At 46.1% G+C, this 27,680-nt stretch overlaps 1 protein-coding gene across 3 annotated transcripts in view; it reads left to right on the forward strand.

The window, feature by feature from the left end:
* PTDSS2 (phosphatidylserine synthase 2) overlaps positions 1–27,680 on the forward strand; it is a 36,586-nt gene continuing 8,906 nt past the window's right edge. Inside the window, exons 1-9 of one of the 3 annotated variants that reach the window (XM_008506003.2) lie at positions 1–251; positions 9,546–9,647; positions 14,471–14,553; positions 20,442–20,509; positions 22,898–23,032; positions 23,734–23,784; positions 25,016–25,129; positions 26,630–26,748; positions 27,451–27,565. In XM_008506003.2, the coding sequence (XP_008504225.1) occupies positions 76–251; positions 9,546–9,647; positions 14,471–14,553; positions 20,442–20,509; positions 22,898–23,032; positions 23,734–23,784; positions 25,016–25,129; positions 26,630–26,748; positions 27,451–27,565 (963 nt within the window). In that variant the 5' untranslated portion in view covers positions 1–75. Of the gene's footprint in view, positions 252–1,324; positions 1,624–9,545; positions 9,648–14,470; positions 14,554–20,441; positions 20,510–22,897; positions 23,033–23,733; positions 23,785–25,015; positions 25,130–26,629; positions 26,749–27,450; positions 27,566–27,680 lie in introns of those variants that run through there. The other 2 variants (XM_030451071.1, XM_030451072.1) reach the window with 2 other exon arrangements.

Consider the following 27,680-nt stretch of genomic DNA (forward strand, 5'->3'; position numbering starts at 1 on the left):
CGTCGGGGGCGCGCCCCGCCCTCCTCACACCGCCAGAGCCGCCCCCGGTTCGGTTCCCGCCGCCCCGCAGCGGCCATGAGGCGCGGAGAGCGCCGGGGCCCCGGTCCTGTCCCGGGCAAAGGTGCCCTGGAGGAACAGCAGCCACCCCCGCTACCCAACGGAGGAGGCCCTGAGAGGGTGAGGGAAAACCCCGCCCTGCGCCGCAGCACCGAGTCCGAGGTCTACGACGACGGCACCAACACCTTCTTCTGGTGAGCGCGGGCCGCTTCCCGCACACATCGCCCCGCAGCCCCTCCTGAGGAGGAGGAGGAGGAGGAGGCCTCGGGCCCTCTGCCCCGGAGTAGCCTTTTAATTCCTCCCTGTCCTTTGCGGACCGCTGCCGCCTGTTCCTAGGGGCAGTCGGGGCTGGGGGAGGAGGTGGGTGACCGGGTTTTGGGGGGATGCAGGTGGAGGAGGTGGCAAGTCACCCAGCTGCGTCTGGAGTTTTCCCTTTTTCTCGCTTGGCTGCCACAGATCCCGATGCTGAGGCTGCGAAACCACGGGCTGTGTCTAAAGATGTTTTTTCCTGGTATTGTGGTGCTGTTCATTATTGTTTCCTGGCGATTTGGCAGCGATTTAAGGCAGGTTTTGGGCAGTGGCATCTCCGTTCGCAGTCCTGTCACAGCCAGAGGTTCCTTTCTGCCAGACCAGGGGCTTCTGTGGCCAGGGGAACACTCGGGGGGTGTCCCTGGGGAGCCCCCAGGCTGTGGCCAGGCTGCCAGGCTTGATTCCCTCTGTTTCATCTGCATCATTTCCATGAACTCCCTCTCTTTCGAAGAGGTCTTTTTGTGTTCCCTGTGGTCTTGCTGGAAAGCTGAAGCTGTAATGCTGAAGGTTCTGCTGGACGGGCGTTTTGTAGGGTTTGGTGGCGTGCTGAGTCCTGAAAACCAGAGAATCCTGGAATATCAGCTTGGAATGGATCCCGAGGGATCATCTGGTCCAAGCCTTCTTGGCAGAAGGACAGGCTGGACAAAATGGGTGCAGAAAACCGTGCCTGCCTGCCTGAGGAGAGTGGGGCAGCCCAGTGTTTGTTAAATTCAGTGCTCGAGATGTGTGTGTGCCTAGAAAAGCACTTCCAAATCCTGCTTTTCCGGAGCTGTTCCAGGAATCCCCTTCAGCATACCTGTGTGTGTGCATCCCCGTGGCTTTCCCGTGTGCCCTGACCACACGGGCTTTTTGATTAAGGAAAGGCAGCCGGGGTGGGTGGGAGTCCCTGCTTTGGAACATGATCCCAGGGCGCTGGGGTTTGGCTGGAGCCTGACATGAAGGAGCAGAGGGGAGGGCACTTGGCTCCTGCTCTGCCAATCTGGGCAGCAGTGCCTTGGGGAGGAGGTGGTCTTGGTGAAGCCGCTGGTTCTGGGTGACATTTGTGCCCGTGCAGACTGTTGAAGGGACACTCGGGTACCTCGGGGTCGTGGGGTGGTCCCTGCAGACACCTGAGTGGCAGGAGGGTCACCGAGGGACATCGCTGGCTGGAGGGCAAGGGGACCTTTCCTGGGGAGCCCCTCGGCGTTGCCACATGTAGGCTGAGCGACTGGAGAGCTGGGTCCTGCCGAGTACTGCTGTCTCATAAATGGAAAATGGGTAAAACAGTCATTTCCTTACTGTCTGGCTCTTCCCAGGGGCTTGGGGGTGCCTGGCAAACACTTGCTGCTGGTTTTGTTGTGTAATCTCACCTTGCTGCACCCTTTCCCTGGGGTGTGGGGGTGCGGGGCCACTCTGCCACTCCTGCAGTTATTTTGTCCACCTGAGTTGTTCTTTTGGAAATCCAGATGTGCCACTGTTATCTCGGGGCTTCCCCTTTGTCCCCTTCCAGGAGGGCAGTTGAATTGCTCCTTAACTTACCTGTTTTATTTTATTTTCTTTCCCCTCATAGCACGTGCTGCTTGTGCTGGCAGCCAGGAGTTTAAACGCTTGTAGAAGTTTGAAGGTTTTCCCTGGTGTTACTTTTGACTTGTGCATGGCAGTGCTGAGTGTGTCAGTGTATCCGATGGCAGTGACCCAGTTCTTAGAGCAGCCTGTACTGAGGAATGATTTTCTTCCTGTGAGCCTTGGTATTCTTCTCGTGCTGTTACAGAAAATGGGATTTAGGAGAGTAAGTGCCCTCTGCCTTTGCCCATGTGGTGAAGTATGAAAAATCCCTTTTTTCCTTGGGGTTCAGAAGCTGGTGGATGTGGTTACCCACCCGGCCTGCTTGATGTCGGAAAGTTCAAGAGTTTTGGACTTGTAGACACAGTCAGGAGTCGTTCCAGAAGCAGTTCAGTTTGCAGAGGTAATTTTACTGCTCTGTGATCTTTGGGAAATGTCTGTCTGCTTTTTCAGCCTTGTTAAAGCTTTGAAAAGAAGTTACATGCTGTATAATGGATCTGGTTCTGTTCAGCCTTACTTGAGACTGGAAAATGCTGTACCTGAACGATGCTGTGGGGACCTGCTCAGTCAGCTGGCAGCTCTGTGTCACTGGGAAGTGTCAAGGAAAGGGAATGGGAAGAAGCTTTACTGATTGTCAGTCTCTGTACCTTTTGTTGTGGAACTAAAGTCAAAACATCTCTGAGTCCCAGCAGGGAGCTGGGAATCCCAGCCTGGCACCCACTGCTCCAGGCAGATGCTCACTGTTGTTCCCAGGACCTTTGATTGTTTCTTGCTCATCTGCTTGGAGAATGCGCTTTCTGGTCACAGACAAAGCACCTCTTTGTGGCTGAGATCCTGACTTATTTTTTGTACAGTGTGCAGCACTGTAAATCTCATATTTTAACTGAGCTAGCATGAAAACACCACCGGGTTTGTTTTGTTTTGTTTTTTCAAATGTCCCCACATAGAGCCTTCTGCAGCTCCTCTGTGGCTTTGTGTCTGCAGAGGAGCCAGCACTGACACGTCTCATGGGTTTGTGCTGCTGAGACTTTGTTTTGTGCAGAAAAAGGTGAATCCAACAGAAACTGGGTAGTGACCTGTGAGCAGCAGCAGTCAGAGATGCCTAAAGGTCCTTGCAGCTGGAAAAAGAGGACCTGGGTGTCTTTCTGTGGGGGAGCAAAAAAACTTGGTGAAACGGTAAATTGATTTATCTCTACTGAATAAATAATCAATAACTGAGAAATGTAGAGCTGGGGAATAACTTTTTTTGAAGATGAAACCTCTCCCCCCTCCCAGCAGCCAGCAACAGGCAGCAAAGGTGATATGATGGTATATATCAGCCTAGCCCAGTCTTGGGTTACCAGTTTGGGATCATCTAGTTTAATATTGTGTGGGATTTTCTCCTAAAACATCAGTGTTAGCCCTGATTTCTGTACACATTTCAAAGGCTGTGCTTAAGGCTGCATGCCTTCTAGGAAGGCATCTGTCTTGATTTGAGGCTGTTGGGAGGTGCTAGATAAATATTTGCCACCAGGTTGCCTTGTGACTTTATAGGTTAATTGCTTTTAATAAGGCTTACTTTAATTTGAACTTAATTAGCTGTGGTGTAATCTGGTGGTTATTGATGTGTTCTTGTTGCTCACAGTGAATAATTCTGTGTTGCCATCGTGTGGATGGGATTTTAGTTGCTGTGGTCGTAGTGTGGCAGCTCAGGAAGTATAAAAGAAACACAAAGAATTAAAAAAGAAGGAAAAGAAGGGAAGGGTGAAACGGTGAGTCGGAAGCTCTGTGGGCAGCTTTTGTAGGAATGAATTCAGCCTGTTTGGTGTAAAAAGCATAGAACTTGCAGGGAAGGTGGCTGGGGGTGCCTCTGCCTGGGTGTTTCTCTCCTTCTGGGTTGGTATTGTAAGAACTCTTCCCTGGTGGCAGCACAGGGCACGAGGGGTTGTGTGTTCAAGCCAGCCAGCTTGTGAAATACAGGACTGGTATTCAGAGTATTTCTTAGCCAGTCCTTGCACATTGTTCTCTCACCTGGCAGCAGTGTGGGAGTTCCTTGGGGCAGAGCTGGGGGTTTATCTGAGGGAGCTTAGGGAGAGATCTGCACCCTGGCAGGAACTTTTTCCATCCCCTCTGGTGAGGCCTGGCTGCAGCACTTCCCAGGTGACATTCCTCAAGCTGGCTGGAAGCTGAACATTTGCTGGATTTTTTTTTTCCATCTCTTTAAAGCCTTGCTCTTCCCAGCAGGCCCTGGTCAGGTTCTGTATTTGCTGATCCACTCTGCTGCTTCTCCACCTGCTCAGAACTGACCAAGTTTAGGCATGTTGCTTAACCTGGGCAGAGAAAGCTTGCATCAGGGTGCTGCTGTGTCACCCCACTGTGTGTTCCTGGTGCCCAGGCATGTCCTGGCTGTGTCCCTCAGCACCCCAGAGCCCCAGCTGCCAGCCCACCCTGCACTGAACTCTGGCAGATGCAGACAGCTTTCTCCTGGGAACTGGAGTCTTGGGACCTGTTCCTGGAAGGAAGGAATTGCAGAATTCTTTCTGGTAAGCTACAAGTGTAGAAGAAATATTATTAATACAGAGGCTTTGTGAGAGCTTAATGCCCCACCTGGGGTTTAGGTTTCAACTGGGGAAGTCACTTTTTCTGGGATGGTGTAATGGAAGAGTTTGTGCTGAAGAGCACAGTCTGGGCTGGTGGGAGCTCTCTACAGGCAGCTTCTTCCCTCCTGATATTTGAGCTCTGTCACAGCACTTGAATTCTATGGCAGTTTACAAAGCAAATCATCAGCCTGAAAAATTATCTCTCTGCTTTTACACAGCTGAATCTGGCACGAGGGCACCTTCCTCCCTTTATTGCCATTTCTTTGTAGAGGCCTGAGTGAAGTGTGTGTAACCTGCAGTGCAAAGCCACACTCCCTCCATGGAACTGTTGGAAATCAAAGGTTTCCATTGCTTTAAACACATTAAAATGTTGATTACTTAAGAACAGGTAGGTTGGGGAACTTTGATTAACTTGTGAGCTCTGTAGTACTGATGAATGGGAACTTTGTCTTTCCTCTCTTATTTAAAGGAAAACAAGAGATCTGCTGAAGCTTTGCTGCTCAGCCTGTTGTGGTTTCCCAGGGGGTTTTGTGCCTCTGGGCCTCTCACACAGAGTGATCGTTTTGTGAGAAGCCCCAGCTTATGGCCAGGAAAATGGACGTTACTATTTTGGAGTCTCACAAGCTCATCCAGAAACTTAATCAGTGCTGTGTACCTTCAGAGATGTGCTGGAGACTTGCTGCTGGTCTAAGAATAGGTACTTTTTATTATCCCTGGAGTTTAAATGCATTCTAAGACGCAGCCTCCAGAGTAAAACCTGCAGCCTTGTTCTGGTGTGGATGTGGATGAGAGATCTGTCACGAACTGCTGGTTAACCTCTTGGTTTTGAAATGCTGAAGCCTGACTGCAGCATGAACACCCGAGTTTCAGGTCTCTATTTTAGGTGTACCCACAAGATTATGACCAAGGTGGAATCTTTGTTGAAGGTTTTAAACCCCCTCAGTCTATCCAAACAGGATTGTTTCCCTGTTAGTTGCAGATTTTGAATGTCAAAATATTGGTCAGTTTTAAATTGTCACTAATTTTTGTTGTGTTTTCCTGTACCTTATTCTTCACACTAACTTCAACACTATCCTGCTGGGGAAGTAACAGATCTGTTGCTGCCTATTTGTCCTGTTTTCATAGAATTGCCATCGTGTGTCAGATGATGTGCTGGAATGTGGAAGGTAGAGAGCTTTGTCATTTGTTCACCTTTCAAGTCTCTTTCAGAAATGCTGTTATGACTTTACCATAGTTTGGAATAAAGAAAAAAAATACCTTTGTGAAAAAGGTGATGATAGCTGAGGTGGGACTAGTTGCTTTTGTTGACAGATTCTTTCTCTAACAGTAGCTATTAATACAGCTTCTTAATCCAAGGGGGCAAACCCTACCTACTGGCTGCTCTTTGGAGTTTTGTTTCACCTAGAGAACTGACAAAGAGATAAATAAACCCTTTGCATGGTGTTCTGCATGATTGATACTGTCTTTAATGTAGTTATTGCATCACTAATGCAAAGAAGAAGAGCAGTGCTGAGCAGTGGGTGCTGAGGGTGTGGTCCTGCTCATTAAAGCTGATTTTAGTTTGTGCTGGAGGTGGAATGAGGTGGTGCCCGCCCAGCCAGGGTGCTGCTGCTTTCCCTCCAGGTCTGGAGGTATCTCCCCCAAAAACATTTCCTTTGGTGTTTTTGCCACGTACTTTATTTGGAAAATGAAAGATCTAATAGCCATTTCCTTGGAAAACCTGCAGTTTCTCAATGTGTCAGGAGGACAAATGGCCATGAAAAGGAGAAACTGGAATCAAATTTAACCCCACAGAGTGGAAGAGCCCCACAGCTCTGGAGGCTGAAGGGCAGGAGAGGTGCAGTGGCTGAGGCTGCCTCTTGGTCTGCCAGAATCACTCACTGGGTGTTCAACAAAGGCAGCAGGGCAAGGAGGTTTATAAAGCCAAAACTGGAATGATTTCACTCAAGTGTCCCCATGTTTCAATAAGGAAAGAGCTAGGGGCAGGGCATGGGGAGACAGCCAAGTGCTAGTGCAGAAAAATAAGTTCCTTAATGTTCCAGCTTTTTAGCACTTGGGGATTTGTTGTGTTGATCTTCCTGTCCTTACACACTGTGCATGTACTTTTAAGCACTGCTCTCTCAGAGGTTTTTTGACATAAAGCCTCCTGGCTATTGGCTGTACCCCCTTGCTCCTGCTGTGTTCCCCCACTACTGTCTAATTCCAAGGGTATAACTCCAGCTCTGCTTAGCTCTGCTCTTTCCAGCCTCCCCAGCCTCCAGGCCAGGAGAACTTAAGCCTTTGCATAATTCCTGTGATGCTTACCTTGCTGGCATGGCCTTAGCTGTGTTGTCTTCCTCTTGCCCTACGTGGGGACTGAAATAATCCCTCCTCCTGCACTGTCATTCACCTGGGGTGACTGCACTTGCCCCAGTGCTTCTGGATGCTGTTAATTTTCCTGGCTAGGGTGAGCACTTCACATTTGGTTTTGTTCCATAGGACTGAGGATTTCTCTTTTCTTTTTTTCACTCCCAAGCCCTGGGAAGTTCTGGTGTGTGTCTCTGTAGGTCTGCATGATGCTCTGCTACCTCAGGCAGCTGCCATCCCTTCATCACTTCTGCTTAAAGCTGCCAGCCTGCTCTTTCCAGAAGACACAAACCAATCCAGGAGGTCTCACCAGCCTTCTGGGTTTCATGCTAGACTGAAAATCTATTCACATGGCCTGGCTGTCTTGAAAACTCACTGCAAGATGAAAACTGAGCCAGAAGGGACAGGACGAGGTACTTAGCCTTGTTTGGGGAAGTGGTGGAGTTTCCAGTTGGTGTTGGAGGCACCAGAAGTGAACTCCCCAGGGATGAATGAGAGGAGCCCATGGTGGCTCTGGTAGAGGAGGTTCTAGCTGGGTTGCCCTAGATGAGGACATTCCAAGCACTGCCTGGGCACAACACTCAGAGCATTGGGAATGGAACTGCCTTCATGTAGGGGATGTGGTAAGATGGAAAAGAGCATTTCTGGATTTATTTCACTAGCCTCTTAGATATTAGTTTCAAAAAGGGAAAGAGCAAGCCAAGGTTTTTCCTGTGATGGAAATACAGGTGGGGTTTATATTAATTCTGTACATATCTACATGCAGCAAACAAGGCTGTGGTCTGGATGACGTGGATTAGAGCATTTCATCCAGCCCCCTGCTGTCCTGCCTTCTTTGAGAGGGCTGTATTTAGTTTTTTAAACTACTGTAGGTTGCAAAATAGGCCCCATCACGTGGCCCTGAGGTGCATGTTAAATACGTGCTGCCTGAATCACCTGCTCTGGCATCCTGGGAGGCAAGTCAGAGGGAAGATGCATCTCTTGAGCAGGGAGCTTGCTGCTGCTGAGCCTTTGTGTGGGGTTTTTGATGTGTTGATTCCTTGCTAATTTTGAAAATACTCGTGGGTCCTTCTCTTTTTTTGTTTTGTTTTGTTTCCCCTGGAGCTGTGAGTCTGTGTCCTCTGGACTCCAGGGAAGGGTAGTCTTAAATGCCCAACACCTTTATAGCAGTGGCAGAAGAGGATTGCATCTGCTTATGAGGTATTGCATGTGTTTTCCAGTGGGATTAGAGGGTGCTGGGAGACGTGGCTGTGTTTGGATTAGGATGAAATCGTAGTTCAGAATAATTCTTACCTTTCAGAGCAGTGTTAGGTAGGTTACTGGGTGTGATGTTTCAAGGCAAGTCAGTGGACTGGGAAATCCCTGGTGATCTCCTGATTATCATTCGTCTTATAAGCTGAGAATATACAAACTCTGGTCTTTGGGAATACAGTGGAAGTGTAATGTTTGCTTCTATTCCAGTATGATAGAAGAAGGAGATGTAAAAAGCACCAGTCTGTAATTCTTGTCAGACAGTAATTTTCATTCAGTTTTTCTGTTCTCTAAGCTTGATGCTGTGTACCTGTGTTGTTGTCATCATCTGTCTTACCAGGGGGTGTGTAGGGCTCCAATCCAGAACTCCTGTCCTTATGGTTTGGTCTCCAAACCGCCCACACTGCTGAGCTGAGGGCACAGGAGCTTTCTGCTGAAAACAGTGAAGGGCTTCCCATTAGCAAAGGGTTTTTCAACTTGAAATGAAGAGTGCAGTGCAAGAATATTTCTGTCACGATGAGATGGTTGGGGTGGGGGGTGTATGCACATCAGGAAGCTCTGCTCTTCACTCTGGGATCTACTCAGCTCTGTTTTCTCTTTCACACCCAAAAGCTTACCAAACAAAACCAGGCTGAGCATGTGGGCTCTCAGGGATGGGGAAGGGAGAACCTGGGACCCCAAGTGCACCAGCCATGTCCTGCCTGTCCCAGTGTGTCACACCAGCAAGGTCACACACTTCCCTGGCCACCAGGCTGTCCTGTGGGGCTTTGCTGTCACAGCCCTCCCAGCAGAAGCCCTGGAGCAGAGATGGATGCATGCAGCTCTGTGGGACAGACCTCTCACCCTCATCTGGTTTCTGCTCCTCAGGTCTGAGATGGAATGAAAGCATCAGAATTTCTGGACATCAGACATCTAGAGGCAGCACTGGGATGCTTATAAATACAACTGCTCTCATCCAGGGATTTCTTTTAGTTATTTTTCTTTTTTTAACTAGTTTTGCTTGTAGTGTGTAATTCCCATGTGTGGAGTGAATTCCCTTCTGTTTGGTGCTAAGAGTGTTCAGTCTGTTGCAGTTTTTGTTAACAGGTTTGAAGCAGAGCTGTTTCAATCCAGCACCCTCAAGTATGTCCCCAACAAATCAGGAGAGAAATCTGGAAGGTTTTAGAGTGAAATCTTAGCACAGTTGGTGGTGATTTTTTTTTTTCAAGCCGCTGCTGTTCATTTGGCAAATGTTTGTGCCAGTCTCCCAGAACTCAGAGCTCTGGGAAGGGAATAGGGAGACCCATCCTTGTGGGAAGCTCCTGCCCCATGCTGGAGCTGGTAACTAAATTCTGTTTTCTCTGGGCTGCAATAGATAAAACTCCTCCAGGGTCTGTCTCGGGCTTAGTGAGGCTCCCCTGGCAGGTGGAGATGTAAGGTTTTCTCCTTTCTGATGTCAGTTTTCTCTTTTCTGCATTTTAGGAGAGCTCATACCTTAACAGTCTTGTTCATCCTCACGTGTGCGCTGGGCTACGTCACCTTGCTTGAGGAAACCCCCCAAGACACAGCCTACAACACAAAAAGGTCAGTGTTGCAGACAGGGTTTCTGTCAGCTGTGTTAGGAAAGCAGCTGTGCCAACAGGTTACCCTGCACACTTTTACCTTGTGTGTCAGCTACCTCAGGTGACCTTTGCATTAACTTGTTTCAGTGCCCAAACCCTTAGAAAGTGACAAAACCAAGCCTAAGTCTGTAAGCTCCTTTTGAGCTGCTGGTTGAATTTAATTTCTAATCAGTTTACTGTCACTCACTGTCATACCCACTGGCTGCTGAGGGTGAGTATTTAAAATCAAACACAAAACTCTCTCTAAAGCCTCGAAGTACTGGTAATAATCCTGCCCCTCTTTCTTAAAATAACCTAACTTTCTAAATTATGTGAGCTGTGACTAAATTTTTCTGACTTCAGTGCTTTTTGTAGAGCCATGTTCAAGATTTCAGTGCAGATCATTCATTGTCATTGAAAATTAGCATAAGAACTTTTAGCCCAAAGGGAAACGATTGGAAAATAAGGGGATTAATCTGTCACATGTGGTCCATTTCTGCCACAATTTAAAATGATTAAATGTAGTTGAATTTCTTCTCTTCTTAAAGAAATACAGTAGGGAAGAAAAAGAGAGAGGAAAAGTGGTCTTCTGAAAATCCAGGGGTTGCTTACAGACTGCAAAGCATCCTTGCTATAAGCATGAAAATAATTCTGTTTTCTACCAGCCTAGTTTCTTAAATACTATGCTTTTTTTTTCTCTTGCTATTAAAGTTTCTTCCTACTTTTTTTTTTTACATTGTTAAAGTGGCTCAGGATATGGTATTAATTCTCATGGAGCACAGGACTTGGGATATTTCCTGGGATAATCTGGGTTGTTATTCTGTCAGTTTCACAATAGCTGTAGCTGAGGGTTGGTGTTTTCATGCGTGGGGGTGAAATGGAACAGGCTGGAACACAGTGCCCTGTCTGGGGCTCTGGTGTGATCACTGCCAGCTCTCAGGAGTCAGCGTGGGGAGTGGATGGAGACCACACTTCCAAAATAAAGCAGGGGAAAAGCTGAATGAGAAGTGATGACACATCATGAGGGAGTAAGACAGACACAAGGTCACTCAGTGGAATATCGTAATATTAAGATTAGAGCCTTTGCTGCTTGAATACAAACAAAACCAGAGAAGGTTAATCAGCAGATTATTCTTTCCTGCATGAAGCAGAAGCTGCTTTCTGCACTTTCACTGCAGGCAATAATGTGTTGTTAAAATCAGTCTCAAAGCATCACACTGGGCCATGAGTAGTGGATGCTTTTTGATCCCCTCTGCATCTCTGGCTGTGGAATGTTGTCTGCAATATCTGGATGCAAAAATACGTGACGAGCAGTGTCCTGAGAATTGTACACAGGCTTCAAATGGGGGGTTTTGGGACTGGTTTTGAAGGATGTATCTCTGTTTCTACTCAAGGTAGAAACAACTTATGCTGTTGCTGTAGTCACACTACAGGCAGAGTTCTCAGACAGTCATTAATTCAGACAGGTCTTTACTTTTTGGAAGCTGGCAGTCCAGACCTAACAGAGGAGTCCTGAGTGTCACCTCTGGTGCCTTGGCCCTGATGTACAGAGCAGGTGGAAGTCTCTGTGTTGTTCAGCACACGCCTTATGCTGAACCAGTTTTCAGTGAACTCCTATCTGGTCCCAATTAAAACTCTTTTCTAAGGTCTTTGCCAAGTTCAGCACCATTAAGCACAAAGAGTTCCAGCTCAGTTCATGCCCCAGCCCTTGTTCTTGCCTCCTGTACCCTCCATGTGCCTGTCACTTTCTTGCATCTCCCTGTTCCTGACCTGTCTGGCTCTTTACATGTATATTTGAATGAAAAGAGGCATTTCAGAGCAGGAGTAAGGTGGTCACAACATCCATAAGTATATCTGTATCTCAGATTTCCACAGATGTTTTTTTTTTATTCCAGAACTTTTAAAATACCTCCTTCTGCTCTGAGGTCTTTTTCAGTCTTAGTGTAGAGCTGCTGTGTGCTGTGATCTAACATTCTGGCCTGCAGAAGGCTGTTGCTGTGCTATTTCACAGGAACCCTTGCCTGCTTAATGAGCAGAACAGTTTTATTTCCAGTGAGCAGTGTCTCTGGCTGTCAGGCTTTTTTATTTCCAACTGCTGCACACTGACAGTGGAGCAGTGTCTGGGTGCTGAGGTGCAAAGCCTGAGCACTTGCAAACCCTTCGACCTCCTTTGTTCCCAGGCTCTACTGAGAGGTTCCAGGGTGCCTGTGAGCTGTGTTAGGTGCTCAGAGCAGAACACTAAATTAAAGCAAAGTGTGCAAATTGCTGTGCTGTGTTTCCTGGGTAGCTGAAGCCAGGAGGAAGTGCTCTGAGGCTCCCAGCTTTTCCCCTGTCAAAGTGCTTCACCCAGTCCCTTAGAGAAGCAGCTGAGGGCAGGGTGAGTCCCTGGGTTCACACAGTAAGTCACCAGGAGAAATGATGGGCAAAACCAAAACCAGAGCATGAGCCTCTGAGATCATGGGGTGTGGTATCAGTAGCTCAGGTTTGTATTTGCATCTGTTTACATACTGGGTTTTGAGTGGCATTTTCCCTCCTGCAGCATGCTAGGGCAATTAAAGGAGGATTATTCCTTTTTTTTTTTTTTTTTTTAAGATAAGATTTATAGAAATGTTTTGTATGTAAACTTAGTCAAAGGTCACTAGGATCACACAGACAGATGTTGGTGTGAGGGTGGGATATACCAGTGACCAGAGTGCTCTGCTGTAAGGACAGCTGAAGATCTACACTGTTGGGCTGTCATGCAGCAAAGCCTGGCTGATCAATGAGAATTTTTATTCCCACAGTTCCTACAGCATTCAGAGCAGCCTGGAAACAGCCCATGCTGTCTGACAACTGCCAGCTTCTTCTCTTCCCCAGGAGGAGCTGACAGATTTGAGGGTAGCAAAAAAAAATTCAGCAGGGTACTTGAATATTTGCATACAGTGGCTGTGGAAGGAATCCTGATCTTCCCAGCACTTCAAATGCTGAGCAGGAGTCCTTGGGAAAAAAGGTTCATATTTTTTCCCTATAAAAAGCACATTTAGGTTTAAATAAATTCCTGTATGCATCAGGGTTGTGCATTGAATTTCAGGGGGTGAAACAGTCTCTCTTCTACGACTCCTTTCTGCACTTGCTTTTGGCAATAACTGCTCCCTGCTCACCACTGTACCAGGTCTAGGTGTGTGCCTCTTGGCAAGTTGATGATCTCCAGCTCCTGTAGCTGAACCCCCCAGAGCAAACAAGGTCACCAGGAGGCTAGATCTGCATCTGCCAATCTGCCAGCTCCTCAGCTTGTGACACCACGGAGGGGATTGTACCAGCCCAGATTGTGCTGGGGATGCAGCAGGGAAGGGACAGGGAGTGGGAGCTGACTCATTAAGAGCCCAGAACAAAGGATGATTACACAGATACTGGTAGACAAGCTTCATTGTCTTGGGTCTCTGAATCAACTCTCAAAATAACACAAACAATAGCTTGTTTGTATTTATGAAACTGTTGCCATGTTCCCCCTTTCTTATTTGGCTAAGTGCTCAAATTATTTCTGTAGGCCAGCTTTTGCTATGGAATGTCTTCTCTGCTGCTGCTGCTCAAGAAAATATGTTAGCCAGGTTCCTCCAGGCTGCCTGCAGGGGTAGTTGGAACTGAAAACCCCTCTGAAATCCTGGAGAAGCTCTTGCCTCAAGCCGTGGAAAGCCAGCAGGCCAGGCTGCTGCTTGGGCTTTGGAAGCTGCATCAGGAGGCAGCACAATGGTGTGCAGGGGAGAAATTACCACAGGAATGGAGCTGGCATGGCTACTGTGCAAATCTGTGAGCTTCTTCAGAACCCCTGGTGATCCTGAACTAGAATAATATAGCTGGAATTCCAGCTTATTGCAGCACAGCTGCTCTTTGGATGAGAGTGGGTTTCAGGAGAAGGAGCACAAGTGTGAGCTCCTGCTGTGATGGAGGTTCAGGTCCTCTCCAGCTTGAGGGGAGTTACCCTCTCAAGTGATCTTGGATCTAATACAGATCTCTTGGCTCATGGCTGAGCATGATGGTGAAGAATTCAGTAGCTAATTCTGTTGTGCTTCCCAGTGTCATAAAGCAAGCAAAACACCTGAGTTGTATCTTTTAAGGTAAAACCTGTTTTTCTTTTCTGGAAGCACAAACGTTTTATTGCCAGAGGTGAATGTCACAAAACAGTTTTCATTAATCCCTTTGTTTCCTACTTTGAAAGATGTTCTTGAAAGGTTGAAAAGAGCATTTTTTTCATTGCATTGTACCATTTTATCCATGAAGACTGAAGGAACATGGACAGACCACAGAACCTTGTATTCATGAAAAACAGGGGGTGCCCCCTGACAAAGAACCTTTCCTGGAGTGATGAGCAGCTCTCTTAATTCAAGTTTTTTTCACCACCTAATTTGAAGTGTTCCTGAAAAAGTGAGGCTAAAAAGACTTAGGGAGGTGTTTGGCTGCTTGTGCCCTGGTGATGCCCTGCAGATGGAGGCTCACCTTGGCTCCAGGGACTCCTCCTCTTCTTCTGTTCTTTGCTCCTCACCTGGCTGGCCCAGTGCTGGTGAATGACAGCAAAGTGGGAGGGAGGGAAGCAGAGGGAGAAGGGTGGATGAGGAAGCCTTGGGGTTTGAGACAGTCTGTCATCAAACCACGCTTAAAAGTAGAGGAATTTATACCCATTTCCCTGAAATAGAACCTCCAAAAGGCATCTGTTTACACTTGTTATCTTTTGGAGTTAAGAAACAAAGACCAGACATTTTTACATATCATTTGCAATTTTATTTGGAAGATGAAACATTTTAAACAGTTTGCTCTGTTTCTCACTTTCAGAGGTATTGTTGCCAGTATTTTGGTGTTCTTATGTTTTGGAGTCACACAAGCTAAAGATGGGCCCTTCTCAAGACCTCACCCAGGTAATTTGAGTTGCTTGAGTCATTCAGATATTTCTGGTAAGTTGCATGGTTTGTGGTGAACGTAAATATTTGTGTTACTTAAAGAGAAGGTAAGTCCTAACTTAAATAATAATAACAGCAGCACAGGTTCATTCACACTGCACAGGTATCAGGTAGTCTCTCAGCTTCCACCCAGCCTTCAAACAGCACAGATTGCCCTCCTGTAGCTTCCTGTTGGTAGCAGAAAGCTTTGTGTGAACTGCCAGGTATTTCCTGAAATGGGACTGACTGCACTTCTCACCACGTGTTGCTGAAGCACTCTGCTCCTTTGCTCTTTGTTCATTTCCACAGTAACTGGTAGATTAGAAGCCCTTGATTATGTTTTTAAAGGTTTCTACTGTAACTGTAGGTCTTGAAAGCCTCTGAAAGCACAACACAAAACCTCTTCCATGTAGTGCTAGGTCAGATGAAAAATGAAAATATGCTATTACCTTTGGTTGTTTTGCCTATTTTTAGATGTGAATTATTGAGGAGGAATTAAGGGAATTTATATAGGCTTCACTCTGAAAGCATTAAGCTCTCCAACAGTCATAGAAAGCTGTAAATATTTCTTATGCCACAAATTCAACCTTGCAGCTCAGGAATGCTGTTCTGTGTGAGAAAGAGTGGGACCTTAAGGACCTTCATCAAAACAGAGGTGGTTCTGGAGTAGTGTCCATAGCACACCTCTGCAAACTCAAGGTTTTATTTTGAGGTTTGGGTTTGTGAGGTCTTACAGCAGTTCTGAGTCTTTCCTCTCTGTTACAGTGAACTCTGGTTTCTCCTCTAAGACCAGTGAGTCCTTTTAAGGACACAGTGGTGTTTGGGTGCTTTGGAGCAGCCACTGGGTTTGTCTGGGTGGAAGGTGATTTTATTCCCCAGAGCACAGTGGTGCAAATTGGTTGGGGAAAGTGCCAGGATCTCAAACTTCCAGAAAAGACAGAGCCAACCACCACCTCTGCTTGCTTCTGTCTTGGAAAGAGCAGCTGCTGGACTGAGGATCTGGCAGCAGAATCAGAGCATCCATGATCAGGGTGACTGATGGAGCTCTCAGGGATTCAGTCACCTCAGTACTGAGGGTATTCATCTCAGCTTTTGTCTGAACTTCACCTTTCCTCTAACACGTTTGATGGGCTGATCTTCTGCAGAGTGGTTTCCAGGGGCTGTAGCAGTTTGCTGGGACAGGGGATACTTCCACAGCAGGAGTTCTGAGGACCTGTTGAGAGGCCAGAGGCCATCCTGCCCTCTGCCTTCCCCGTGGGGAGGCTCCTGCGTGGCATTGCAGCCCCTGAGGCTCAGCCTCAGCTCTCCAGTTACAGGAGAGTGTATCAGGGAAGTTCCCTTCAGGCCACGGAGGCTCTAACCTTAGCTTCCTGGTGCTGTTCCAGGAGAAAGATCTCATTCCCCAGGAGCTGGCAGCTCAGGCCACTGGTGTGCACTGCTTCCATTTATAGGGCGGAAGGAAGGGCTGGATCACTGGGGTCACCACTGTCACACACAGCTCTGCAAGCTGGAACTGGACATGCCCTGCCTCATCGGCTGGTTTTTGGAGCCCTATTACTCAGTATTCAGCTCAGAGATCTGTTATATTTTTGTCTGCTTTTCATGCTTAATGTTTTCTGCTCTTACCCAGTGTTAATCCACCTGGTTTCTCTGTCCCCAGCTCACCTGTGCCAGTTCACCACTGCTTTCACTAAAGCAAACACGTTTTGCTTTTGGTCTCCCCCCTCAATATAAGTCTGCTGTCTCCATTACATTTTGCTAGTCCTTCTCTTTGTGTGTTTTGAGTGTTCTTCTTTCAAATGGCTGACAGAGCTGTGGAGGGTACCAGAGGTGTGAGAACACCCATGCTTTTGGGGTGCTGGTAATGCTTCCCAGTATCCCTCTGATAGCACCTTGGTGGCTGGGTCTGTGTCCCCTGGGCTTTTCCTTGGCTGTGTTGCACTAACAGCTGAGTGACTGGCAGAAAATGCTGAATCCTTCTGTTTCAGCTGGTAAAGCCCAGGTGAATCAGGACTGGTTCCCAAGTGTAAACTGAGTTTTGAGCTCTTCTGCTGTTCTGGTCCTTTGGCATCATCCCATCTTCTTGCTGTCCCTGCCTCCCCTGCTGCTGCTGTTTGTGCTTTGTGTTATTAACCTACTTTTCACTAAGGTCATTAATGAAACTGATCTAAGCAGCCACGTAGGTGGGATCCATCCAGATTGGTGGGTTACTTGTTTATTTATTTGGTATTCCTGTCAGTATTCTTGGCAGGGTCAGCTTCAGCCAGTAGCTCATACAGCTTTACAGTTCCTCTGCTGATTTCACACCCTCCTCCTCCATTTCCTTTACTCTAGTTAATAATTTGTTACATGGCCCTTGTTACAGTTGCCTTGCTGTGATTAGAAAATGTAGGACAAGAAAATCATGAAAATAAATATCTATGGTTGTTTAGGCAAGTCTTCTTTTCCCACTTGCCCTGCTTTTTATCCCATTTTCCATTTCCTTTCTGGAAACCATTGGCTTCAAGGGCTTCATTTGGTTCCATCCAAACCTTCTAGCAAAGCAGGGATCTTAACCCCAAGGAGATATATTTTACAGGGTACAGCTCTTAAGCTTTGCTCGAGAGTCCATTTATTGGTGGGTGAACACACAGATTTGGGGAGCATAATGCACATCATGATGCAATTAATCCCAGATAAAGTCACCATCAGTGTGCTGGCTTTTTAGTGTTTGTAAATAAAATATATTCTTTTTTCTTGTTGTCAGCTCCCTTTGTGGAGCCTTGAACGTGCAGAGGTCCTGGTATTGTGAGAGATCAATGATGCTTTGTTCTCTTTGTCAGGATTACATGCCCACACTGTAAGTTAAAAGAAATTTTCCATGGCAGTTATTAATGCCCTAAGACATGGCTTTTGATACTCCCAGCCTTTGCCAGTGGTTATTTTGACTTAATACATCATGTGTGACAGCACAGGCTGCTTGGAGAGTGACCTGTGCAGTTCCTCACTAATCCAGGGGCTGGAAGGGTCAGCCAGGGAATAATAATAATGTGATCTGCCCCTTGCTGACAGCAGCTCAGGAACCTGGGTACTGTCAGCTGGTTTGGCATCCCCGTTCTGGGCTGTTGGGGCAGTGGTGCTGCTCACTGGCTGCTTTTTCCCTGACTGGTGGGCTGGGTCTCTGTCCAGGGGTCTGGACAAGCTGAGCTACTTTTCTATCTCAGCCTGGCATTTGGTGTGTTCAGGCACCCAGAAATGCAAGGTTGCCCACACACAGCTCTGGCTAGTTCTAAGGGCTCACCTGCCCTCTGTTCCTATCTGTTGTCCCACCTCCCAGTGCCTGCAGCTCCCAGTTCAGGGGTGCTGCTTCTGAACCTTCTGAGCTGTCTGTGCAAACCCTCGTGCTCCAGGACAATCCTCTGTGCTGGCCCAGGGGCTGCTCAGCCCAGGCACTGCTCCCTCTGCAACTTCTGGTGAGCACTTCACAGCTCTCACCCACTCAGCAGCCTGAAGATGAGTGTCTTGCTTGGGCAGAGAGCTTAGAAATTATTTTCTTTACTCATTTAGCCTTTCAGGTGGGCACAGGTCAAACTCCAACCTCTGCTGAGAAGTGGGGTGAGTGGCTGGTTGTGTGCTTGGCCAGGGAAGGGTCCTCCCCAGTGGCAGCAGCTTAGTGTTTGAGCAGAGTGATCACCAAACTGTCAGGTATGTAAATGATGAGTTGAAGCCTATTTCATCAGCCAGATAGTGGTAATTTGAGGGAGGTTCATGGTGACAAGTGTGCTTACGGAAAACAAATATTAGAGGCATGCCAAAAATAGCTTCAGATCTACAGCTGAGACCTGTCCAGGAAGAGAGAGAACACAGTGTGTGTACTGCTCTGGAAACATCTTGTTTCTGGTGCATGGGTACAGATAGAAAGTGTTCTTGAAAACCTCTTGGGTGCTTAAGTGAGCTGGGCAGAAAGCACACTAAATTACAACCAGATCTTTGTTATTACTATGAAGTGTTGCTGAGTGTATTCAGCAGCCTCGGTGCATAATTAAGAAATGACAATTATCTTTGTAGATTTTTAAGTAAGAATCTTCAAAGTTCGAAATTTCCAGTGAAAGCTGTTCCAGAGCTCTGAACTTCCTGTTATCCAGGCCACATCTGCCTTTTTTTATTTTTCCTTGTACTTTCCCCCCTGGCAGTGTAAAGTAGGCTGTTTTGATTAAATGAGCTCAGTGGCTTTGCTGGAAAACCTTCACACCTTCTCACTTTGCAGTCTATTTTAATGATGGTGTCAGAAGCAGGCTGTTAGACACTTGTGTTAAAAATGTGTGGTTTGTTGGTTTGGTTTGGTTTTGTTTTTTGAAACTGAGGATGAATGGGGCAAAGGCAACATTTATTTTTGCTTCAGGTGGCAAACAGTCCCCCCAGGAGCTCTGCAACGCTGTGGCTATTTCATTTCAGGTTCTGAGCTGACAATCAAGCATGTTTGCAAGCCCAGGGTTTTAGTTCTGCCATTACTTCTGCCATGGCCCTGATTTTAGGCACTGTCACATCTGCATTGCCTTTGAGTTCATTAACGACCATACCTGTCCTGAAGGTTTTTTTCCCTTTGTGGCAAACCATGTTCTGGCAGGTGGAAGAGTTTGCTGCCTCCACTCAGCCCTGTGAACAACCCTCTGGATTGCTCTGTGCCTCAGTCCAGCTCAAACCATGCCCTGGGTGTAACCATGGTTGGAGAGCTCAGTTCTGGACGTGTCAACAGGAAACACCTGAAGGAAAGTCCATTAACATCATTCCAAAGGGATTAGTACGTGAGAGATTTGAATACCCCCTCGGAATGAGCCCAGTTTTGCTGCATCACCCTGGGTGAATCTTTGGATGTGGTTAGGGAGAAAACACTGGAGCAGTCTGTGCCCAGCCTGGCTCTGTGTGCTCAGCAGAGACCAAAGGGCTGAGTTAGGGACAGGAGAGCAGCCCATGGACCACAGGGCTTGTAGCCAGGACAGCCAGAGCCTGCCACATGAGGACTGAGACTTCCAGAAGAGCTGAGGGGACAGGGATGGAGCTGGCAGGGTACAGACACTCCCAGCCTGTGCACCCTTCAGGATCAGGAGTTGCTTTGGCATGAGCAGAGCTGCAGTCACACATCTCAGGAGGGTAAGAAATGACTGCAGCCTGTGGGACAGAGCTCTGCCTGATGTGTCTCCTTTGGGACAGGTTTCAGATGATCTCATGGGTCTCACATTGAGCACCTGCTAATCCTTTGGGGTGTTTTATGATTTATTTATTTAATTCCTAGTAAAAGTGAAAATACCTTTGGTATTTTGAAATGCTGTCTACCTCTTTGAGGCAGCAACCTTGTCTTCAGGGGAAGGATGGGCTTGCAGGAGTAAAAGCAGTGGTTCCTCCTGCTGGACTCCATCTTCTCTGCTTCAGCAGTGCAGAGGCAGAAGCTGGCAAAGCTCACTGGCCCTGGTGGGGCTGGGAAAACCAAAGCTGGGCAGGTCAGGTTCCATGGGAATGTGGAGAAAGAAATGAGAACAGTTGAGGAAGGATCTTGTTCTCTTCCATGGGCTGCTTGAAAGCATTGCAAGTGGCACATACCATTTCTGCTAATTCCTATATAGTCACTTCACAGGTCTGAAGCATTTTTGTGCATCCTGCTTCAATCCCACAGATCCAGATCACTGCCTGAGCAGTTCTGGCAGGTTTCCATAGCATGAAGAACCTTTCTGGTTGTACCCTGGGAAGGATGGTGAACATTTGCACACTGGGCTTTATAATGTCATGGTGGGAGCATCTCTTCTTGAAATGTTTTCTAATATTGCAGTAAATGAATAATTGAGTGCTCTTTTGCTTGAAAGCTTTCTAATGTGCTCCTTTTTTTTTTGTAGCTTACTGGAGGTTTTGGCTCTGTGTGAGCGTTGTGTATGAGCTCTTCCTCATCTTTATACTCTTTCAGGTAAGTCACTTAGAGCTCTGGTTACTAAAAGCCAGTTTCATAATCCCTTGTGGGGGATTAGGATACCTGCTGGCTGCAGGAGATACTCTTCATTTTTGTGATATCAAATAATTGTGCTACTTACTTCTGGGTTGAGGGAAAAAATTGATAGAAAAATGTTTCACCTTTTTGTCTGACCTCCAGCCCTTCTCAGCCTAGGTCAGACACTGCAGTGGAAGGGCTCTTAAATCAGTTCATAAGTAGTCAGAACTATTGTTTGGATCAAATGCCCAGGATTTGCTGCTTCTCCTGTTTGGTCTCTTCTCTGCTGGACTTGGTTTGGCTTGCTGAAGTTGCATACCAACTCTTAGTTTCCCAAGTTGTACAGACTGTGGGGTGAATTCATCTGTGGGGCCATATTTAATCCTCTGGAAGACTTTTCACCTTAAATGATAGGTGCTTTGGGTGTTTTTTGCAATAAACTAAAACTTCCTGCACAACTTTGTGTAGTGGCAGCAAGCTAAGGATGATGTTTTTTCTGGAAAGACACTCTTGGTGCTTCCAAATAAAGTGTCTTGCTTTTTGCTGTCCTATTGTGCTTTAGGAAACTGAGACTTTCCCCCTGGCTCTTTCAGTGCTCAGAAGTGCAGCAGTTGATGTAAAATATTTTGAGATAAGCAAACCTGGTGCCACTGTGTTCCTTTTTGTGTACTTGACCCTGCTCCAGAGCAAGTCTGAGCACCAAGAAGGGGCTCGAGATGTGGAAGGAGACTCACTTCTCCTCAGTTACACCACCCAGGTTTTGCAGCCATCTCCTCAGGAACAGCCTGCTTTGAAACCAGCAGCAGATGTGGAGATGTTAGGGGCTGAGGGGTGGCTGCCCTGCTCTGAACAAGAGCTGGCTGTGCCTCAGCTTCCAGTTACAGTCCCCTGCTGTTCTTCCTGCTGACATCTCAGTAACATTTCGTGCTCTGCAGTTTAAGAGTTGTGCAAGTGCCAACACATACTCATCAGGTAGCTTTAAAAAATCATTTTAGATGAGAGAAGGATCAGGAATGTATTTTTTTAAACAAAAAACCAACAACAGAACGTTCTGCTTCTAGAAGGCAAGTGAGCTTAAAGGAGCTGGGCTGGAACTCAGAGGTGTCAGGATCTGCCTGCTGTTGGAGTAGGGCATTTGCTTTTTAGTGTTAATCAAGCCCCTAACCAAAGATTTCCTTTGGCTCCAGCATTTCTTACTCTACTTGCCTTTCCTGAAGCCTCCCCAAAAAGCAGTGACAAGTTCTTTTAAGAACACAAAACTGCCTTTTTTTTATTTTTTTTTCCCTGTGCCTGGCTGGTTGGTGCAGCAGGCAGCTGGAATGTGGCTGCAGGAGATCAATAAACAACAGTTTGAGTTCTGCCCCATTGACATAACTTGGGGGTCAGTGGAATCCTAATGTCTCATCAGGATTTCAGGCTGCTTGTTCTGACCCTTTCCCAGGAATGAACAGGTCTGTCTTGCCTTTTGTGCTGTTATTCCTCAGCCCTGAGGAATACTCACTCATTCCAATTTATTTTTGTTCCTGCTGCTTCATGTCACCTGCTTTTTTTCCAGGCACCCTTACAAATGACAGCAGCAGTCAGACTGGATAACACACTTCATTTTTATTTGATAGTGCTGCTGTAGTTCTGAATTCTAACAGAGAAGCCTGGAATTGCCTTGTCTTCCTCTGCTGGTGTGTTGGGTTACCAGGCAGGAAGCTGTTCAGGGCTCTCACTAGCTGTTGCTCAGCTCTTTACTAAAAATACATTATTACTTTGCAGAGGTTGAAATAAGGGTAAAGTTATGCTGAGTCTGTAGGTGACTGAACTCCTTTAAAGCAAATACAGGCTGGCTCATAGTTGAAGCTTGTCTTGCAGTTAATGTGGCTTTAGTGGGTTTATTCTGTAGTTTTATTATTCCTGTTAATTAATTTTGGCCTGCTTTTACTTGCCACTTGTCAGCCATAGCTGCCACATGGCTTCTGGTGTGAGACACTGGCCACAGCAAGGAGCAGTTGCACTGGGAAGTACTCAGCAAAAGTGTGCCTGGGTTGCTAGCAAATTACTTCAAGTTTTCACCTGTTTGTAACCAATATTTTGGTAATTTCTTCTGGAAGGCCGTAGGGGAGTGGCTTAGAAAACAGGTAAAGATCTCTGGTTTTTCATCTCTAAGAAGTCTTAGGTTCTGTAGTAACTTTTGTTTCCCTTACTATTTAGCACTGGGGGGTCCAGAAAGCCAGGTGTATGCTTTGGTGCTTCAAGGTCTGGGTATAGTTCAAGACTTGCTCTGCAACAATTTCTGGGTACAATGCTGATCTTAGTTTGTACTTTCTGTGCATCAATACTTACTGAGAGAGAAACATGGATTTTGTGTTCCCTCTGCAGACTGTACAGGATGGCAGAAAGTTTATGAAGTACATTGATCCACACCTAGGTGTTCCTTTGCCAGAAAGAGACTATGGTGGCAACTGCCTCATTTATGATCCTGGCAATGAGACTGATCCATTCCACAACATCTGGGTAAGAAAAAAAGAAAGTTACTTGCATATGAGTCTGGCTGGTTTTTGGTAAAAGGTTGCTTAGCTGAACTCCTCAAAGGGCAGTCATCTGAGTGCTGAATGAGAGGACAGGTCAGGACTGGCTCTTGTCTCTTTGTGTCCTAATTACATCACCCAGGGGAGAGGGGAAACTGTTCAACAGATCTTGTTTCTCAGATCGTTTAAGATCTCCCACTCCCCCAGGAGTTTTAAGTTTATTTGTGTGCTTAGCAAGTCTTCTCACAGTCACCTTGAGGCACAAAGTTCAGAAGTTGCCCATGAGTTGCACTTCCCTGAACAGCAGAAACCATCAGGTTGCTGTTTCTTGCTGGCAAACAGAAGACCTGAAAATCAAGGGCAAAAGAATGAAACTTGCTGTGGCTTGGGCATGTTCTGCTGCTGTCCCTTTGCAGGGCAAGGGATGTGACACTGAGCAGGACCAAGGCAGCCTCTGCTTTATCAACACAGTCCCAGGTTCTGCCTCTTAAAATCTTTTACTTTGCTCAGAAGAAGGTTTGTTGGTTCATTGTGCTGGAGAACAAATAAACTCATAAAAAATATCCAGTATTTATATGGGAAACAACTGAAGTTCATTGCTGTGTTTTTCTTGGGGGAAAAAGCAAGCCTTAAGAACTGGGCTATTGCTTGTTGTGCCAAGTGACCTACACTCTTCTTGCTTTGTAGGACAAACTGGATGGATTTGTTCCTGCTCACTTTTTTGGCTGGTACCTGAAGGTAAGAATGGGTCTTGTGTTGCATTTCTGTTAGAGCAGTATTCTGCTTGAAGGCTTGGCTGCTCCTCTTGAGTGGGGGCAGTCTCCAGGGCTTGGAAGACATGAAAGGGTTTTTTTCCTGACCGTGTTAGGTCACCTCGTTTCTCTCCAGAGTAGCATTACAGTGACAAGCTCCCTCCTCCACCATAAATCACTGGGAGGTCAGATCAATAAAAGTAGGAACCCTTACTCCTGTAGCAGGATAAATGCTTGAAGGAACTTGGAAGGTAGAGTTATGGGCAGTGTTTGCTGCTCTCTGACATGGGTGCACAGTGATCCACTGCTGCTGTTCCCAGGCACAGTGCCAGCCTCATCAGGAGTTAAATCATTAAATCTGTAGTCATTTCATTCTTGTTACTTTTTAATCACTGTTAGACAACTTCAGTTTTGCTTGTCTCTGGCAGAACCATTCAACAATGTTTTGCTGTAATTTTGGGCTAAATATTAGCTTTTTTTTCTAACCTGGGCAAAACTGACTACCTAACTTTATTTTTCCCTGCAGACCTTATTTGTTTTCTTATCTGCAGGACCCCCTATAGAGCAAACAAAAGAACTTAAGGCTGTTTTAAAAGTAAACTGAAAGTGTTGTGTTGGTTTTGCCTTTTCAGCACTGAGGAAGTCTTCCTCTGAGTGTTTTGGCTTGCTCTATTTTTTCTTTCCCCCTCACCAAAAGATGAGTATGCAAAGCATGGGGGACTTGGACTTCAGCAGCCTGTCTGTGGCTTGCTCTGTCAGTTATTTAATTTACAGCTAGTAATTAATTTACAATTGTAGAATTGTAAATTTGGAGAATCCTGGGGCTTCTTTTTCCGAGAGAATTACATTAGAAACTTAAATATCAAAATAGCATTTCAGTTACAGTCTGTGTTTATTTTTACAAATAATGTCATGCTGGGGAAGAAATGCCTAAATAGTGAGAATCTGGTAACATAAGTGGAGCAGGAACACATTCCTGAGGAACTGGGATGGGAAAGGGTTAGGAAAAGAAGTAGTAATTTTTCCATACACTATTGCAAAAACCAGTGAATCTGAGCATTGTCTCTGCAGCATTCATGGAGTCCTTTATCCAGGTTTCTGAAGGGTATTAGTGTTAAGTGGTGTCCCACTCCTCAGCCTGGTGTGCAAGTGTGTGTTTTGGTAATGCTGGGCAGCTCTGGTGGAGATTTGACAGGCTTTTTTCTCCCTTTTTATAGACATTGATGATTCGAGACTGGTGGATGTGTATGATCATCAGTGTGATGTTTGAGTTCCTGGAGTACAGCCTGGAACACCAGCTTCCAAACTTCAGTGAATGTTGGTGGGATCACGTATGTACTGCACAGATCAGGATATGTTTGTCTAAATGAGAGTGTGAAGTATAAATGGGAGTTAATAATAATGTTATTATTAAATATATTTTATTATATCATATTATTAAATATAATTTAATAATGTTATTATTAAAGAGAGGGTGTGGGAAGTGCTGAGAACTCAACTGCATGCACGTTTCTGTGACTGCTGCAGCTCTGGTGCTTCTTTGTGTTGAGTTGGTTCTAGGTTTGTCACTGCTTGTGTAATTGGTGGGGTTTCAACTTCTGCACTTGGTTAGATGTTTGCTTCAGTTCATTTCACTCCAGAGATAGAATCTAAAGCTTTACCTGAATGTTTTGAGATACTTGATAGTGGTAGAAAGGATAAAATCTGAAATCAAGAGAGAGGTAAAACTTTGTGTAAGAAGTTTCAAGTGGTGATTTTTCTTGCCCATTTGGACAAAAGAACCAAACCAAACAAAAACCAAAACAGATTTTTATCCAGTGTGTATCCAGCTTTTCCTTCTGTGTAAACCTGTCCTCACTTTCATCTGAAAACAGTAAATATTACTGTGTCCATAATCTCTGATGTGGTTCCTAAAAAGGCTGTAAAAGAGAACCATTTGGCCTCACTGCAGAACTGTGCAGTCTTTGCACAGGGTGGTCTGTAACCATCCTTGTCCTCAAATCCTGCTTGTGTCTGTTTTTTCAAGCCAGGGGGACTGCTGTGATCTAGTTTCTCTGTGGAAAAAACAAGCTCTAGAGCTCAAAGTGACACACTTTTTTTTTCTTCTTTTATTTATTTGCCTGTGAAATGCAAATTGGTTATAAGAGCCATCAGAAGTCCCTGCACCCAGAGCACACAGCTTTGGTTCTGAGGTTGTTTCAGCTTGATTTTATTCTTACAGTACAAGCTCTTCCCAAGCTTGTAATGATTTGCAGTAAATGCATTATGTATAGAGACATCAAGCAAAGCTGTTTTGTCTTAAAACTTCCTATGGAATTAACACTGTGCTCTGTTTCTTTGGATGCAGAGGACAGCAAGGTTTTTGTCAGCTCAAGAGCTCCATCTCCAGAATTAACACTTGGCAGTGAGGCAGAGCACGGGGAGAAACTCCCTGTTCAATTTCACATCCTGTGCCTGGATGGGGAAGTCCTTTCTTTAGGAGGCAGCCTGAAGCTGGGCACAGGGAAACCCAATCTGTAGGAACATGTTCAGATTTATTTGTGTGTGTAAGTTCTCATTGAAGAGTGGAGCTGAGCTGAGAGTCAGTGGGAGGTGTCTGCTGTGCAGCTGCAGGAATGCAGGAGAGGAGGATCTGCAGCCACCACCTGTAGAGCAGTTTTGCTTTGGTTGTGCAGGTTTGGGCAGCTGAGGTTCTTTGTGCTGACAGTTCCTGAACCTCTCTTCTCTGGGGCTGTTCACTCCTTGTGACTGAGTGTCTCTGCCTGGGGGTGTACTTCTGGTGTTTCCCTGGTACAAGCTTCTCCAGCATCACTCTGTTTTTCTCCTTGCAGTGGATAATGGATGTGATCTTGTGCAATGGATTAGGAATTTACTGTGGGATGAAGACTCTGTCTTGGCTTTCTTTGAAAACATACAAATGGCAAGGACTTTGGAACATTCCTACATACAAGTAAGTTGGTGTAAAAAGTGACTGCACAGCAGTGGCACAGCACAAAAGTTGGGCCCAAGTCAGGTGCCTCAGTTGCTGAAGGGTTCTGTTAGAGTTGAGGTGAATTAAAGAATTCATGTGTGCTTAGCAGAACCTAGTAACTTAATGCTGCATGGAAGCTTGCTCAGGAGAGTTTTATTTACCTTGCAAATGAAATGATATTATACCTGTCATGAGCATTGCCTGGTGCCTAGGGATGGAGGGCAGTGTGTGGAAATGAGCTTGGTTGCTGCAGTGGTTAAAGGAGATGAAGTCAGGATCCTACTCTTTCATTCACAGCAAGGATCAGCTTGGTCCCTGTGCAAATGGGTTCCCCAGTAATCAGAACTTCACAGTAACTGGGACACAAACTTCCAATTTAATAAATCCCTTGTAGTCCTGTACCAGTAATGAGCTACCCATTTTCTGTAGAGTGCCTCTGCTGAGCAAAGCAGAACTGAGGATCTGCTTAGACAGTGGGTGTACTGCCTTAAAGTTGGAAACAGAGTCCAAATGACAGGCTTCTCTGGCTCAGAGTAATGATCTCAGCAAGCAGTAATTTTGGGGGTAAATGGAGGCATTTTGCATGCATGACTTGGTGTCTCAAATGGAGATGTTAGTAGATTATGTCTCTTACGTGCTGTTTATTAAAACTGAATATGCCCTGGTTTTTTTTCCTTCCAGAGGTAAAATGAAGAGAATTGTCTTCCAGTTCACACCATACAGCTGGGTGAAGTTTGAGTGGAAGCCAGCGTCCAGCCTGCGCAGATGGCTGGCAGTTTGTGGCATTATCTTTGTTGTAAGGACACTTCTTTTCTCTGTTGTTTGGTTTACTGTTTTGTAACACTCAAGCAACTCTGCAGATGATAACTCGGGCTGAAGCTCTGACCTGGTGATGTTTCTTTAGTTGAGGC

Source organism: Calypte anna, chromosome 5, assembly GCF_003957555.1.
Source record: "Calypte anna isolate BGI_N300 chromosome 5, bCalAnn1_v1.p, whole genome shotgun sequence".
Taxonomy (NCBI): Eukaryota; Metazoa; Chordata; class Aves; order Apodiformes; family Trochilidae; genus Calypte; species Calypte anna.